The sequence below is a fragment of the Nansenia antarctica genome, assembly GCF_963989245.1.
Source record: "Nansenia antarctica genome assembly, chromosome: 13".
NCBI classification, from domain to species: Eukaryota; Metazoa; Chordata; class Actinopteri; order Argentiniformes; family Microstomatidae; genus Nansenia; species Nansenia antarctica.
Window position 1 is genome coordinate 2,664,168 of NC_137683.1, and position 16,568 is coordinate 2,680,735.

The 16,568-nt window shown below is 47.2% G+C and overlaps 1 protein-coding gene across 1 annotated transcript in view; it reads right to left on the reverse strand.

The window, feature by feature from the left end:
- Positions 1 to 16,568, reverse strand: part of stk17a (serine/threonine kinase 17a) — a gene marked incomplete at both ends in the record, with an annotated part of 36,737 nt that overhangs the window by 15,040 nt on the left and 5,129 nt on the right. The window contains one exon of the mRNA XM_080543777.1: positions 5,578 to 5,790. Coding sequence (XP_080399903.1) covers positions 5,578 to 5,790 — 213 coding nt within the window. The remainder of the gene's footprint in view (positions 1 to 5,577; positions 5,791 to 16,568) is intronic.

Genomic DNA, 16,568 nt, shown 5'->3' on the forward strand with positions numbered 1-16,568 from the left:
AAATGCAATATCACACGAGAGAGAGTGTGTTATACTGAATATCAGCACGGCTGTGATCGTCTTCGGTACTCGGCCTGCGGCCTCGTACCTACGACCGAATCACAGCCGTGCTGATATTCAGTATAACAGCACGACCTCGAGTGTGATATTGCTTTTATACAACAGTTCTACAGCGCGATTTATTAGTTAATTACCTTTGTCAGTGAGGGGGCAAAGGTTACCAGGAGCAGCTCGACACCATCTACGCGAGGCCAGCTACGGTTGGCCCGCGACTGGAAGATGCTGACTGATATTGGACGACAGCTTGTGTTTCCTAAAGAGATCGCCATAACCACCCTGAGACCTGACTTGGTTCTCTGGTCCCCTTCTCTAAAAAAGGTGTACATCATTGAACTAACCGTACCCTGGGAGGACGCAGTGGATGAAGCTTACGAGCGGAAACATCTACGCTATGCTGAGCTCGCCGCCGAAGCACAACACCGCGGCTGGAACACTGAAGTCCGCCCAGTGGAGGTGGGGTGCAGAGGGTTTGTGGCAAGATCTACCACCAGATTGTTTACAGACCTGGGAATCAGAGGCCAAAGCCTGCGTTCAGCCATCAAAGCTGCATCGGAAGCAGCCGAAAGAAGCAGCCAGTGGCTTTTTATGAGAAGGAAAGATCCCTGCAGGGCCCCGAAGTAGCCAACCAGAAGGTATGCGGACAGCTTAGGCCTGACTCAGGGAAAAGGACGCCCCTGCCTTGCATAGTCTCATGAGACGTCAGCCATTCTCATGACGAATTAGGATTGACGCAAGTTCGGAGCTGATCCCCCTGAGCTGGCCACCTCTGGCGAGGGTGTATAGTGTGATGGCCGAAACACCCCATGACCTGGAGGAACACTACTGATGATGCGTCCGAAATTAAACCTAACCCCAGCCCCCCCCCCCCCCCCCCCGCATGAACCACTCACCACCAAGACGACACACACGCACACACACACACTCTCACGTACGTGCCTGCACAAAGGAATTTACATCTTATCCTGTGTTTCATAAATCTATAACAGTAATAAGCGACAACAGATTATGATTTGTTTGTTTATTTAATCATAAAAATAAACCAAAAATAGTTCCGCAACTGAACTTCAAATGTACTGTTGCCTAGTAACCTGAACACAAACATGTAGTCTAATTAAGGGTCATTTAGTAGAACATCTGTGCGGCGGAGTGATACATATAGTTAAAAGTCCCAGTGCTGTTATACTGTATATCGTAACTCATGGAATGCCTCTTGTCCAATCAAATTACTTGGTCGGAACTAACTGTTGTATAATACTATTTTATAGTCAATACAAAATATATGTCTCAATGTTAAAATGCATTAATACTGTTTTATACTCAATACAAAATAAAATAATATATTTAGATGTCTTTAAAAGAACAAACTGATTAAATCACTTAAGGCCAAACTGATTGCATCACTATAACAATAGATCTACATCAAGTAGAATACTGATGACTAGTGACCAGTCAAGACCATTGGACTCCAGGGGGCCGTTCCACTAACGTTGATTAGTATATCGGCGATAAAAAATAAATCCTGCGATCAGGCAACTCGGGATTGGAATTCAAGCCTCAGGTGATCCCTCGAACGAGGATCAGGCTTGTGTCATGTTAAGATTAGTAGCTTCGTCGATATTCATTGAAAACGTTGCTTTTTTAAGCTTTTCACACAGCCGTTTTTTAAATTCCGGGACAAAGGCCATGTGTGTTTAAATAGCTGGCGTGCTGATTGGAAACGGACAGCTTTGTCAGTGCATGTTTGTCTTCTGATAGCTTCTTGCACAAATCGACGAGTGGCTGAGCCATTGTGAAAGACAGATCATGTTCAGCTATAAACGCGCACTCTGATCTTTTGCTCGCAAACACGGTCGGTCATTGAAGATGAAGTGGTAGGCTACCTGTAGCCGTCGCTCCCGGCAAGGTTGTTGTATGACCAAGCGCTCGAACCGAAGCTTGGTGACCGGGATCTGAGGCATGTCGAGCAATAACCTTTTTCCCACTACTATACTATATACTATACTATACTATATATATATATATATATATACGTTTCTTTGAGCACGGCGTACAGAAACAAGCACCCGGCTCCCTCAGTTTGAGGCACCACGTCCCATAAGGCAGGGCTGCCAAGTTTCACCAAAAGTTTGGAGTGAGATTTGGTGGTGGAGGGACCCTAAACTGTGCGCGTTTTGGTAGCGGCGGCCCATCTCTCCCACACAATTATTTGTGCTAGTTTCCTGCAATCTTACATGTTGTTCATAATAAACCAGCACAAGAAATGAAAATAATTAACATTTTATAAAACAAGAAAAAAATTCAGACAATATATCATATTTATGAAATCTTAATAAACAAATACAGTAGCCTACAGACTCTAAAAGAAAAATTGGCCCCATCAACAGGTTATACCTGTACCTGGTTATGTTACAGTAGAGAAACAAAAAACTGTTACCAAAACTGAGTATTTACTAGCTAAGATTGGCAAAAGATTGGCGTGGTGCAACCGAAATGAGTAAACAACTAGTTTGAAACTAACTAGTAACAACTAGGGGTTTAGTAACTACTAAATGCCTGCATTTAGTAATGACTTACGCCATATTGGTGCAACCCAGTCCAGTAGGCTACCAGATACGATGTTGTAATGTATGCACATATTTTGCTACCACGGTTGCCAGACGGAATTGACAATGTCCACCCCAACCGGTCCAGAAGCTGCCGAATCCACCCGTCCAGTGTGACCAAAAGTAGCCCAATCTGGCAACACTGCTTGCTACGTTCTTGCAGCTCGCGTGAACACAGGTTCTTCCATCAGCGCTCGCCTGCCGCTTCGATTGCAGACTCAAGTTAACGCGCGTGCAGAAAGATGCCACGAAACTCATGTCCGGTAGCTTTCTTTCAAGGAATTTCAAAAATAAAAGTCCCGTAAAACAATTGTTATTTCTCGCCGTGAGAAATAGAGATACGGCGATTGCGTGAGACTTGGCAGCTCTGCATAAGGCTTCCCGTCACTACTCTCCTCTATCCATGCCCAGCGCCATTTATTCCTTACTCCTCGTTCTAGTATAGCTGTGTCTTCGCCAGGTTTAAGAAACTTGGCTTCCATTTTAATAGACTCTTACTAAAGTTAGCGAGATAGCGGGCTGCTAAGAGCGAACGTCTCTACAAGCTAACATTACACTCATTAAAACTTCTTAAGGCCCGCCCCACTACTCTGCCTCCGATTGGCTAGAAGTCGTTGGTTGGCTTGAGCAATGTGATACCATTGGTAGGCGGAACTGTCTCTTTGCTGAAGATGACTCTTTAAATTACGATGTAAACAAATAGCATGTGATTTTCAAATTTATTTTTTGCTCAAAATTCCCCCGCGCCGGAAATCCGGCACCGTGCCGGAGAACTTTAAGCCCTGTGTACTTTATCAATCGTGACGAAAACAAACGTGATGAATAGTGTGATGTAGCAGCAGCTACGCCTCCCCTCCTGAACCTGACCCGCTACGCCTCCCCTCACAGCCCCACAGTTCAATGTCAGCGGGTGACAGAGGGGAAACCCAATCTGCCCGTCTCTCTGCACACAGCGTGTGTCTGTCTGTGCCCATCCCGTGCAGCAGAGACGAGGGGGTGGGGTAGGGGGGCGAGGCACGTTGCTGGAATAGCCACTGTTCACTGAGGCATGTTGAGCATCGCCCTGGGCTCTGGGACTGAGTTACTGTCCTGCTGTTCCACAATCTCTCCCTTCATTTATCCATTCAACTCTGTTCCCCCTCTTTCTCTGGTCATTTTTGTTCTCTCTCAGTACTCACTCTGGTTCACTGTTTTCCAGGTGTCAGTGTAGCTTCCCCAGTTTGTAAACAATCTTTGGGTAAGTCTAATATAGATATAGTATTATAAGCTCATCTTCACATTTGAAAAATGCTTCTTGGTTGAAAATGGCTTGGGCCTCCATTATGACATCAGAGTTCTCAGTTGCCTTTGAACAAGCTAATGTTAAACTAGCACTTAGCTCTTTAGCTCCTCTTGATTCAGATTTGTATCACGGCCCCACGAGAGTCCCTGGTCACCCCCAAAGGTCCCACCGTCTCAGAACCAGCCTCTGTAGCTAGTCAACCACGGGCAACCAGACGCTCTGCGATCTGATCAAAAAATCCTACAATTCAAGGCATCTCTCTGTCTGTATCTCTCTCTCTCTCTGTATCGCTCTCTCTCTGTATCTCTCTCTGTCTTTATCTCTCTCTGTCTGTATCTCTCTCTGTCTGTCTCTCTCTCTCTCTGTCTGTATCTCTCTGTATCTCTGTCTGTCTCTCTCTCTCTCTGTATCTCTCTGTATCTCTGTCTGTCTCTCTCTCTCTCTCTGTCTGTATCTCTCTGTATCTCTGTCTGTCTCTCTCTCTCTCTCTGTCTGTATCTCTCTGTATCTCTGTCTGTCTCTCTCTGTCTGTATCTCTCTGTCTGAGAGTTCTCTCTCTCTCTCTCTCTCTCTCTCTGTGCAGTAATCCTCTCTCACTTTAGACTGTCATTCTCTCGCCCTGTCTTGCTCCCTTCTCTTGCTCCCTCCCTCTCTCTCTCTCCTTACAGGAGTCACTGATAGTGTATAGGATTTCACCTATCAATATTTAACTGCCTGCAATGAGCCTTGCCTTTCAATAAACCATCTGGTTCATCTGGTTCATAGACCCTCTGGTTCATAGACCCTCTGGTTCATAGACCCTCTGGTTCATAGACCCTCTGGTTCATAGACCATCTGGTTCAGAGACCATCTGGTTCAGAGACCATCTAGTTCAGAGACCATCTGGTTCATCTGGTTCATAGACCATCTGGTTCAGAGACCATCTGGTTCATAGACCATCTGGTTCAGAGACCATCTGGTTCATCTGGTTCAGAGACCATCTGGTTCAGAGACCATCTAGTTCATCTGGTTCAGAGACCATCTAGTTCATCTGGTTCAGAGACCATCTGGTTCAGAGACCATCTAGTTCATCTGTTTCAGAGACCATCTAGTTCATCGATCATCTGGTTCATCTGGTTCAGAGACCATCTAGTTCATCTGGCTCATCTGGTTCAGAGACCATCTGGTTCAGAGACCATCTAGTTCATCTGGTTCAGAGACCATCTGGTTCAGAGACCATCTAGTTCATCTGGTTCAGAGACCATCTGGTTCATAGACCATCTGGTTCATAGACCATCTGGTTCAGAGACCATCTAGTTCATCTGGTTCAGAGACCATCTGGTTCATCTGGTTCAGAGACTTCCATCAGCTACTGCCTCTGGGGGGTCAGTCTGCGTAGGAGCTTTAGGGTGACTTTCTGCAGCTCAAAGGTAATGTAGGAGTTTAGCAACGGTTTCCATAACTTACACAGAAGGTTGACTGTGTGTGTGTGTGTGTGTGTGTGTGAGAGAGAGAGACCCTCTGAGAGAGAGAGAGAGAGAGAGAGAGAGAGAGAGAGAGAGAGAGAGAGAGAGAGAGAGAGAGAGAGAGAGAGAGAGAGAGAGAGAGAGAGAGAGAGAGAGAGAGAGAGAGAGAGAGAGAGAGTATACTCACAACTCCAGCACCAGCACCATCTCGGAGGCCATCTCGTAGACCTGGTGCAGGTTGACCACACGCTGGCTGACCGTGGCCAGCTCCAGCACGGCCATCTCGTGGATGATTTCCGTGCGGCAGTCCTGGCCCTTCCTCCTCTTCCTCATGAACTTGGCGGCATACTCCCGACCCGTGCACTTCTCTACACATTTCCTCACCACCGCAAACTTCCCTCTGTAGAAACGACAGGCCCCAGACGAGGGAACAGGGTTTAGTTAAAGCGTAGATGTTGTGCTCCTCTCAGTACAATGATGAACACGGTGCAATAAAGTGTGTCTGCGGGTTTATTCTGATGAGGTTCAACGACAGTAAAACTGTTGCTCTACATATTGGGCTTGTTTGCAATCTATTCAGAAAACAACACAAAACTAAAGTGCTATTATAGTACGTACTGAGTGGACCTTAGTCAAAAGGTCCTGAACTTCTGCTACAGACACAACACACAGACACAGAGAGTCCTACACACACACCCACAGTGTCTGATGATGAGATGGGGGGGTCGTTGGAGAGAGAGAGAGAGAGATGACGAGAGAGGGGTGTTGTGGTGGCTTTGATACCAACACACTTGTTATCGTTGGAGCTGAACCTCTCTTTGTCCCCCTGGCATTTCTACAGGATGAAGTCATCTGACATCTCATCTCCCAAACCCAAGTTGGCCCTTTCTCTCGCCCATCACAACAGCCTGCTTTGTAGCATGACCCAGTTTGAATGTGGTGCCTGTAAGGTGCAGGGGCCGGGTCTGGTGTGAAAAACACACAGTGTGTTGCCTGGGGGCCAAGGGGGTGGTAGGGGGAAAGCGGAGCAACCCCACCTCCCCAACCTATCCGCTACTGTTTTCAGTCATTGCTCTGATAAACACTAAACAAGTACCGACATTAAACGCTGGCCTCCATGGGAAGACATAAAAAGCCTTTGCAGTAACATTCCAGGCCCTAACTCAATCAATCAATCAATCAACCTTTATTTATATAGCTCAAGTCATGCATTGAATGCAACTCCAAGTCCTGAACATAAAAACAATAATAAATAAACATACTGCATATACTACAGTACTGTATGTCTGTACCATTGGACATTTGAATTAAGCATTGGTAAGGATAATGAGAGTGATGTGAACTATTGTTTCCAAGTGAACACAGTGAAACTCACTTTTATTTACTTAGTACAATAGTATTGACTCAAGGTCTGAAGGGAAAGTGTTTGCAGGACAGGGAAAGGCTGTTTGAAGTGAGAAGTTTGCAGTGGAAAATTTTGGAGCCAAACAAAGTCACTGGAAAAGAGGTCAAAGGAATGATTAGCTGACAAGAGTGTAGTGGACTTCAAGAGGTTGACACACACACAGTACACACTGCACACACCCACACCCACACCCACACCCACCCACCCACACAAAATGTTGCATTGCACAGTTTCTACTGGTGTCTGTCTCAAGCGGGATGTGTTCCAGACGCCAGACATGGTTGTTATTATCACCACACTGGCGTGTCATCTGCAGCAGTCTGTCAACCAGTTGCTTCTGGCTCCTAACCCTAACATCTCAGATTCCCGATAAAGCATTTTAGGCCAATATCCGACCGATACCAATGTTCAGTGTCGAGCATAAGACACGCACACACAGACACACACAGACACAGACACACACACAGAAACACACACAGAAACACACACAGACAGACACACACACACACACACACTCTGAAGCACACTCTGAGTGGAAACTAAGATTAGCCGGGGTGAGATCTACTAAGCATTATTGCCTAAAACTGTCTTCCTCCGCCTCTCAGCCACACATCACCTGCTCCACCACCGTCTCTATTTATATGTCCACCTCCACCCTTCCAACAGTGTGCGGCTCTGTTGTCAGTCCACACCTCTCTCAACCTGAGGCCATCACTGCTGTAGGGAAACTCTGTGATGAGTCGGTACGTAAATGTGTCTGTACGTCTGTACGTAAATGTGTAACTAAGTCTTTAAGCTGAGCATCCTGCTCCATGTGCCTCTGGAACAGACAGCCATGCTGAGGGGGCTGGATCTGACCCAGTAGCAAAGAGCACATACCAGTATACTGCAGGGAGAGTTCCAGGTCAGTGCAGTCATGGAATAAATAGTCTAAAGTGGCTTGTTGTGCCCTCCAGAGAGACAAGCTCAAGGGAGAGTCCTAATTACTAGATGTAAACATGTCCGAAGATCATCTCATATTGGACTTGTATGCTGCAGTAACACTACTTCTCAAGCCCTTGTTCAAAAGTCTGCTGATAACAATTGACTTCACATTGGCATGTCCGATACCATAGCCTACTGTACTTAGATAGGTGTGAATTGTCGTGTGAAACCACAGTTTGACAAGACTATTCATGATATATTATAAATAATTTGTTATATAATCATGATTGTGACATCTTTATGAACTCCTTATGACAGAGGATTCAAGGAAAATGGTTTTCCATGACAATATGAATGAACTATCCTCGGAGATGTGTATTGGAATTCCTCTGACTCCTATGAGTCAGATGACTCTGGCTCTCCTTACATTACTTTCGTAAGCAAAACAGTGGTCCCTGTAATGACGGCGCTTATAAGCCTGGACAACAACTCAAACCTGGCCTGGGTGGGAGTGAAAGTATGTCATGATTTGATTCAAGCAAACCACACAACTGCAAGGCGTGGCCTGGAAAAGAGATTATGTACAGGCCTAATACACCATGAGGTATCTTATTAATAGTGTGTATAAAACCCCATGAAGATGGAGCTGGGGCCTTAGGGGTCTGACCTGGGCTCTGCTAGGCTGGCCTGGGGTCTGATCTGGGCTCTGCTAGGCTGGCCTGGGGTCTGCTAGGCTGGCCTGGGGTCTGATCTGGGCTCTGCTAGGCTGGCCTGGGGTCTGCTAGGCTACAGGGATGAGGTGGAGCAGCTGGGCAAGCTGTGCAAGGTTAACAACCTGCTGCTGAACCAGTTAAAGACCCAGGAAATCATTGTGGACTTCAGGAGGAAAACATCTGAGGTCCAGCCCCTGCTCTTCGATGGAGGGAGCGTGGAGAGAGTCTCAACTCTCCGATTCCTGGGGGTGCACATACAGGATGACCTGTCCTGGAGGACCAACACAGCAGCCATCATCAAGAAGGCACAACAGCGGCTCTACTTCCTGAGAGTCCTCAGGAAATACCACCTCAGACAGGAGCTGCTTGTGACCTTCTACCGCTGCACAGTGGAGAGCATCCTCACCTACTGCATTTGCGCGTGGTTCTCCAGCTGCACAGCCGCAGAGAGGAAAGCGCTACAGAGAGTCGTGAGATCGGCCCAGAGGATCATCGGCCCCCCCCTCCCCTCTCTGGAAGAGCTGTACAACACACGCTGCCTCAGGAAGGCCTCCAAGATCTTCAGGGACCCATCCCACCCTGGGAACGAACACTTTGTTCGGCTGCCCTCAGGCAGGCGGTTCAGGACCATGTTCGCAAGGACAAATAGACTGAAGCTCAGCTTCTACCCTAGGGCCATTCAGGCCCTGAACACAGCAAAGACCTAGGTTCTAGGCCCTGGACAATCTAGACAATTTGATGGCAGCTACTAGATTGTAAACATAAGTGCAATATTGAAATACAACTGTGAACATTTCAAACCTGCTAACTGTGACACTTTAAATGAATGTGCAACAATACTATGTGCAATATGACAACCCTTGTGTACATAAGGTTCAGATATAGGAAAAGTTTGGATATTTATAGCATAGCATAGAGTACAGCACAGTGTTTTATTGTATAGTAGTATAGTATAGTAGATAGTGTACATAGCCTTTATTTATGTAAACCAGCTCTTTTCCCTTTTTTATTTTACCCTTGGCCCTCTTGTTTAGTCTTTTTACCAAGCACCAGGGGAGCCCCCCCCCCCCCTAAATTTCGTTGTATGGTACCTGTACTGTATTAATGACAATAAAGACCATTCATTCATTCATCTGGGCTCATGTGAGTCATGGGTCGAAGCTGGAGGGCCGGCTCTCTGTTCCACAGGAAGCTTGACTCCCTCATTCTCAACCCCATTCTGTCCTGCTCCATCCTGTCCTGCTCCATCCTGCTCCATCCTGTCCTGCTCCATCCTGTCCTGCTCCATCCTGTCCTGCTCCATCCTGTCCTGCTCCATCCTGTCCTGCTCCATCCTGTCCTGCTCCATTCTGTCCTGCTCCATCCTGTCCTGCTCCATCCTGTCCTGCTCCATCCTGTCCTGCTCCATCCTGTCCTGCTCCATTCTGTCCTGCTCCATTCTGTCCTGCTCCATTCTGTCCTGCTCCATCCTGTCCTGCTCCATCCTGTCCTGCTCCATCCTGTCCTGCTCCATCCTGTCCTGCTCCATCCTGTCCTGCTCCATTCTGTCCTGCTCAATCCTGTCCTGCTCCATCCTGTCCTGCTCCATCCTGTCCTGCTCCATCCTGTCCTGCTCCATCCTGTCCTGCTCCATCCTGTCCTGCTCCATTCTGTCCTGCTCCATCCTGTCCTGCTCCATCCTGTCCTGCTCCATCCTGTCCTGCTCCATCCTGTCCTGCTCCATCCTGTCCTGCTCCATCCTGTCCTGCTCCATTCTGTCCTGCTCCATCCTGTCCTGCTCCATCCTGTCCTGCTCCATCCTGTCCTGCTCCACGCAGATTTACTGCGTACAGCTGGGCCCGCCCCTTCCCTTTGAAAACACTACTTTATCAACAGAAATGCGAGAGACTGGAAGATAAAGCGTTTAACTCTTTGGTAAAAAAACTCTTTGGGTTCAATATTTGACAGAACTGTTGTTGACAACGTTTGAGTGTGTGGCTTGTTGGCGGGCTCGGAGCAGTGTGACAGGGCTGAGAGAGCCGGGGGGGAAGGTCAGTGACGTGGACGCTACACAAACTGCCCAATCTCATTAGCTGGTTAATTACCTCTCAATGCCTCTGAGCCTTCTCACCCGTTCAGCCACATATGGCACAAGCCACCCTGTGCCTGTGAAAGAGACAGTGCACGTGCATGTGTGTGTGTGTGTGTGAGAGAGAGAGAGAGAGAAATCCATGGCACTCAATGAAGCACAGAATAATTAAATAGGCTCTGGCATCAACCATGTTTCCGCATCTGAGGTGCTTGAAAAATCATGTAACACTTGACAAACACGTTCACACTCTCTAGAATTGCCCTGAGAGAAAAGCCCTCCCTGTAAATGTAAACGCTTTGTCAACACACTGTACATGAAGCTGGAGGGAAAACATGCCTCATAGGTAGCCTCTGGAATGCACTTGACGTTGGCGTGTTAAAAAAAAAAAAAATCCTGGGGGGGGGGGGGGGGGGGGGGAGGAGGGAGGGGTTGAGAAAGAGAAAGGAGGAAATAAAGAGAGAGGGGGGGGGGGTACTAGGGAGACAGAGAGAATGTCCTCCATAACAGTGTGTCCCATGACAGCCCACAGGGAATGCAGGGAGGGGAGAGCCGACGTAAGCTCTTGCATTCATAACATCTTAGCGAGGCCAGTACCTAATCACTCAAGTTCAGAGGAAATTGTTTTTGGTGCTATAAGGCACCTACTTTCCAGGCCTTTGAAGCCAGCTAAAGAGCAGGTCTAATAGGCTTTCGCACCACTTGACTGCATGACTATGGCATTCATGCATTCCTTCATTCAACCTCCACCACAACCAACAACTAAATCCAGACCCTGCTGCTGTAAGATTGGCTTCTAAAAAAAAACTGAAAGCCCTGCCTTCCTGTATGGTATAGTGCAAATCTATGTTACGCAATCGTCATGATCATAAAACACTGTCATACTGAAGGTGTGTGTGTGTGTGGTACGTGTGTTGGTTTTTATTTCTTTAGCCATTATTCTACCAGGTAGGTTGACTGAGAACATGTTCTCTTTTGCAGTGACGCCCTGGGGAAGAGTTGCAAGGGACAGGGGAGGGGATGAACAAGCCAACTGAACGCCGGGGGTGATTACGTGGCCATGATAGTAGTATGAGGGCCGGATTGGGAATGTAGCCAGGACACTGGCATTAATGCGTGTGTGTGTGTGTGTGTGTGTGTGTGTGATGTGTGAGCGTGTGAGCGTGTGTGGTGGCAGCCAGGGGTGCTGCCTTGTCTAATCAGAGCCCACCAGTAGCCGGGTGCTGTCCACCCTGTCCACCCTGCCCACCCTGCTCAGTGACTGTGAGTAATGAGGCTTTCAAGGGGAATGTTTGGGATGCCTCCGGTCCAGCGCTGGGTGGAGTTCATCAAGTCGCCTATGAATCTGCACTATGCGCATAAACGGTGCTGGCCGTAGGGCGGGGGAGCTTGCTGGGCTGGAACCTTCTATGGGACAGTGTGCAGGAGGGAAGTGTTCATTGAACTCAGGGATATCAGGGAGAATAATATAAGCCTTGAGTTGAGGAGCAAACGTTCCGACTTATCAGGCTCTTCCAACTCAAGCAGTGAGCTTATTCCACCAAAATGTTCATGTTTAGCCAGCACACATAAGCCTTTGATTTAGGGTTTGCTTCGCATACAAGCTTGCTGGACTGGGGAGAGACAAGGCTGGGGTTGGAACTGTATGGGACTCTGGTGCCTTTTAAAACAGACCACAGCCTTTTCTGCAGCCATGTCAGCACATTTCCAAAGCCTGTGGCCTCACGCAGACAACACCCTGAAAGAGATGGCTTTCATGTTTGCTGAGACCGGGGTTGGTGCCGGGGTCACAGTAAATGTAAAGGAACAGTCCAACTCACAACGGATGGCTTTGCCTCTACACAGCCAATAGCCCTGCTTCATACAAAGCCCTTAAACTGCTGTATACTGGTGGACTTCATCAACAGGCTAGCTAGTTTTAGCTTCGCCACTAAATCTGTGGAAGTTTCAAGTAGCCAGCATGTGAGATCTCAGAGGTTGGCGCATTTGAACTTTTCGGTTAAAGTTCCCCCATCATTTATAATCCGTCACACTCCCAGTTTCCTGACCCCTTCTCAGTGAAATTAATGGTACATTTTTTCTTCCATACGCATTCCTCTGCAGCGGGCCGTCGTCCAAGCAGAAGATGGGCTTAATATGAGAAGGCTGTGCTGGAGCTGAGCCAGAGCCTACATGATGCCAGGAGCTGAATAGCTTGTCTCCTCTATGGAGATTCCACACAGTAGCCTTTCAGACACACTGACCGAGCCTCTCTGAGGAGAAACTGAACCACCTGACCTCAGTGGGGGTATGTAGGTTACCTTATGGCTGACAGAGAACAGTAATGTCAGGAATCTAATATATCTCTCTCCTCATCTAAGTGACGCTACTATGAGAGCTCAGTCGGGGTTTAGATGAAGCTGTTGACGGACCTCAACTGTCATCTTCTTGAATTAACCTCAGCGCTGCAGAAACATCCCATCCCAATAGTCTCCATAGCAACCTAGATGCCAGGTGACACAACTGAAAAGTGACACCCAGCTGTTAAGCTGACACTTCTGAGAGACAAGAGTTCATCAGGTGGCTGTAAATCTGATGGATGCTGAGAGGAAATTAAAGGGGGCACTGACAGACTGGCTCTAAGGGGATGGATGACGTGAGCCGGCCGGCTTTGGACTCTCATGTTAGCCCACCTGTTGACCCGTTGCACCCTTGTGGCATTGAGGTCTGTAACACAACTTGGCTTCGCAAGTCACTGTGCATAAAGTACAGTGAAAGGTTTGTCACGTCATCCCACTTTGACACTAACGTGCCACCGACGAAATGACAAATGAGAAGGAGCTCACAGGGCATTGCAGATGACATCGCCAATTTGGTTGGATTGCGGTTGAGAAATCTTCCATTGGCGTCATTGGTTTTCGCAGATAACCGCAAAGCCTTTTAAGATGGTGTCATTCCGTGGAGCTGACAGGGGGGGGGGGGGGGGATCCCCCCTGCCACTTTAAGCTTTTATCGTAAACTCCCCTGATCCTGTAAACCAAGAGAATGTCAAAGGTTTGGGTGGGGTTTTGGGCCAATAGCATATAATAGCACTGAAACCACACTGCTAGGACTAGGCTATACAATCTGGGCAGTTGGCAGAGGGGTTAATGCAACTACAGATGGTACCAGTGTGTCACTGTGTCCTCTGATGGGAAGAGGGTAAGAGAGAGACCCGTATAGAGAGAGGGTAAGAGAGAGACCCGTATAGAGAGAGGGTAAGAGAGAGACCCGTATAGAGAGAGGGAGGGAGGGATCTCTAAGCCTTGAGATCCGCCTTGACATCCTGTGCAACCCCAGCTGTTGTCCGAGGCAGCATACCGCCATGTTTTAATACATCCAAGTATGTTTTGGAAATGGGTCATTTCAAACAAAATCAAATCACACACAGGGGCCTGGCCAGGGCAGGCTCATGTGTCACATGAATAATGTAGCTGGAGTCTTAATCTGGGAGAAGAAAGTCATGTAAAGTCATGTAAAGTCATGTAAAGTGACTGGAGGTCAATTCCGTTTGTGGCCTGCACGGCTCTGTCAGTGTTATGAGAGCCTGAGCACTCTAGCACATTTTTCACAGAGTTGCAATGTCACCCGAGCGTCCTTTTGTAAGTGCAACCACTCTCAAAGAGCTACATTAATCATCAATGAGAGAGAGAGAGATAGTGTGTTGTGTGTGTGTGTGTGTGTGTGTGTGTGTGTGTGGGTTGGTCTACAGTAGTGAGGCAGCGGCTGCACTTTGAGAACACAAAGAGCAGAGCAAAGAGCTCCCATTGACCAGCCTGCCCCTCATCTCTAAATAAGAGAAGAGGCTCTCCTGGTCTGAAACCAGAGGCCTGTTTACTCTGTGTCTCCAGCATGAGGAATAATGAACTCTGACATGTGACCCCTCTGTGTGGAGAGAGAGAGAGAGAGAGAGAGAGAGAGAGAGAGAGAGAGAGAGAGAGAGAGAGAGAGAGAGAGAGAGAGAGAGAGTTGGGGGCTCCCATCCATTCAAAGGTTCTCTGGGCACACAGAGATGGAGGGACATTTTCTGAATACCTTGGGAAATGGCATTACCTCATCGCCGCTGTGTTTTTCAAACCTTACAGGGTCCTTTCAGCAGGGCTCAAGCTCTGTGACATGCCGGTTAAACGGTCACAATAAACGAGGCGGTTGGTTCGCCATGCCTTTGTGGAGAATTTCCTCACTTGAGTTTTTTTTTTTTTTCTCCCTCCACAGTTCAGTACAAGCTAACGTACAAACATGTCCCCCACAACTGATGAAGTGCCCACTCCTTGTGTGAATTGGTGACAATTATTAACGTTGACAATTATTAATTATAAATGTATGACAAAAATAAGTCATTTAATTCATATTCAGCCTTGATTCTTACGGTTTATTTGAAGCCTGCACCCTGTTATGAAGTTGTTGGTGATAACAACCTATCACTTTAGCTGCCATATCACATGACTAATCACCTTGAAACTTCTAAACAATCTCTAGACGCATCGTTCCCCCAAGTTTCATAAAGAAATGTCCCAGTTGTGTCGGAGATAAAGTATGCGACACACCAACGGACGGAGACCGGTCCATAGTCAGACAATGAAATCTGCCAAGAGACGCTGATAAGTAGTTGGCATTCAACGTCACACCCTTACTGGAACAAAAGGCTTGTTTAAATCATTCATATCAAATGGATTAGTACCAGGATTTTGTGCTCAGGTATGTAACAGTTATAGCAGGGTAGGCCAGGTATGTAACAGTTATAGCAGGGTAGGCCAGGTATGTAACAGTTATAGCAGGGTAGGCCAGGTATGTAACAGTTATAGCAGGGTAGGCCAGGTATGTAACAGTTATAGCAGGGTAGGCCAGGTATGTAACAGTTATAGCGGGGTAGGCCCACAACCAGTAGGAAGTAGGGGTGGGCATCAATGATCGACGATCGATAATTGATCGATAAGGATCTTGGTCGATCACAAAATATATTTCTCGATAATCATTAATACACTTTTTTTTATTTTTATAATAATAATGGAAATTAGTTTGTCCACGTTATGTGTGAGAAATGAACTTTGCATTTGCCTTCGCATTGAATTTCGCAACGCAGTACTGCATGATGCAACAAGTTCCCGTACGTTAGTGTAACCTCCAGTAATTCCATGTTCCCCTCAACAAAGAGGCATTGAGAGCGTCTTATAAAAAAGTTTATTACACAGTTGTAAAAAAAAGGTTAGCAGAGCAAGCTCGGAAAATGGCGAAGCGAGCGAAACGAAGCTTGGTGTGGGAGCATTTTGATCTGAAAGGCGACCTCGTTCATTGCAAACACTGCGCAGTGACCTATAAATACAACACGACAACGACCCCGATGAAATACTACCTGCAAACCGTACACCCGACCCTGATTGCTCCTTCGCTACCTTCTCAGCCCTCCATCATGTCTCATCTTATACGCGGGAGGTGTGATGCACAACGAGAAGAGAAAATAACGATGGCCATCTGTAAATGAATTGAAACAGATATTCTGCCGCTCAGTTTTGTCGAGGGTAGAGGATTTCGTGCGCTGATGCAAATAGTCGAGCCAGCATATCCTGTTCCATCGCGACGTTCCATGCTTGTTATGTCTGCCCTATTATTATTATTATAATTTTTTAATGAAAAAAAAGCTTATCAATTAATCGATAATTGATCGTTAATTCTTGCGATTATCGAAAAAGAAATGTTGATCATTTGCCCAGCCCTAGTAGGAAGTCAAACATAACTAGATTGAAGGGAGAGGAAGTATAGCGTGACAGAATCTCCTCCCCCACCTTCCCTGCCCTTCCACTCTCCATCTCCCTTCATCTCCTGCCACATGAGTGAAGAGAAGAGGGATCTTGTGCTGAAGGGGTTCAATAACAAACTTGGCTTCCACATGTCATGCCCCCCCTCCCCCCAAACGCCTTTTAAGATGGTTTCATTCTGTGCTAACCCTCCCATCCGCCCCTGTCCTCTCTCCCGTCCCCCGCTCCTTGGCGCTCAGCAGATGTTGCCACCGGAGTCATGATGTCATGATGTCATGGTATCCTGCCTGACAG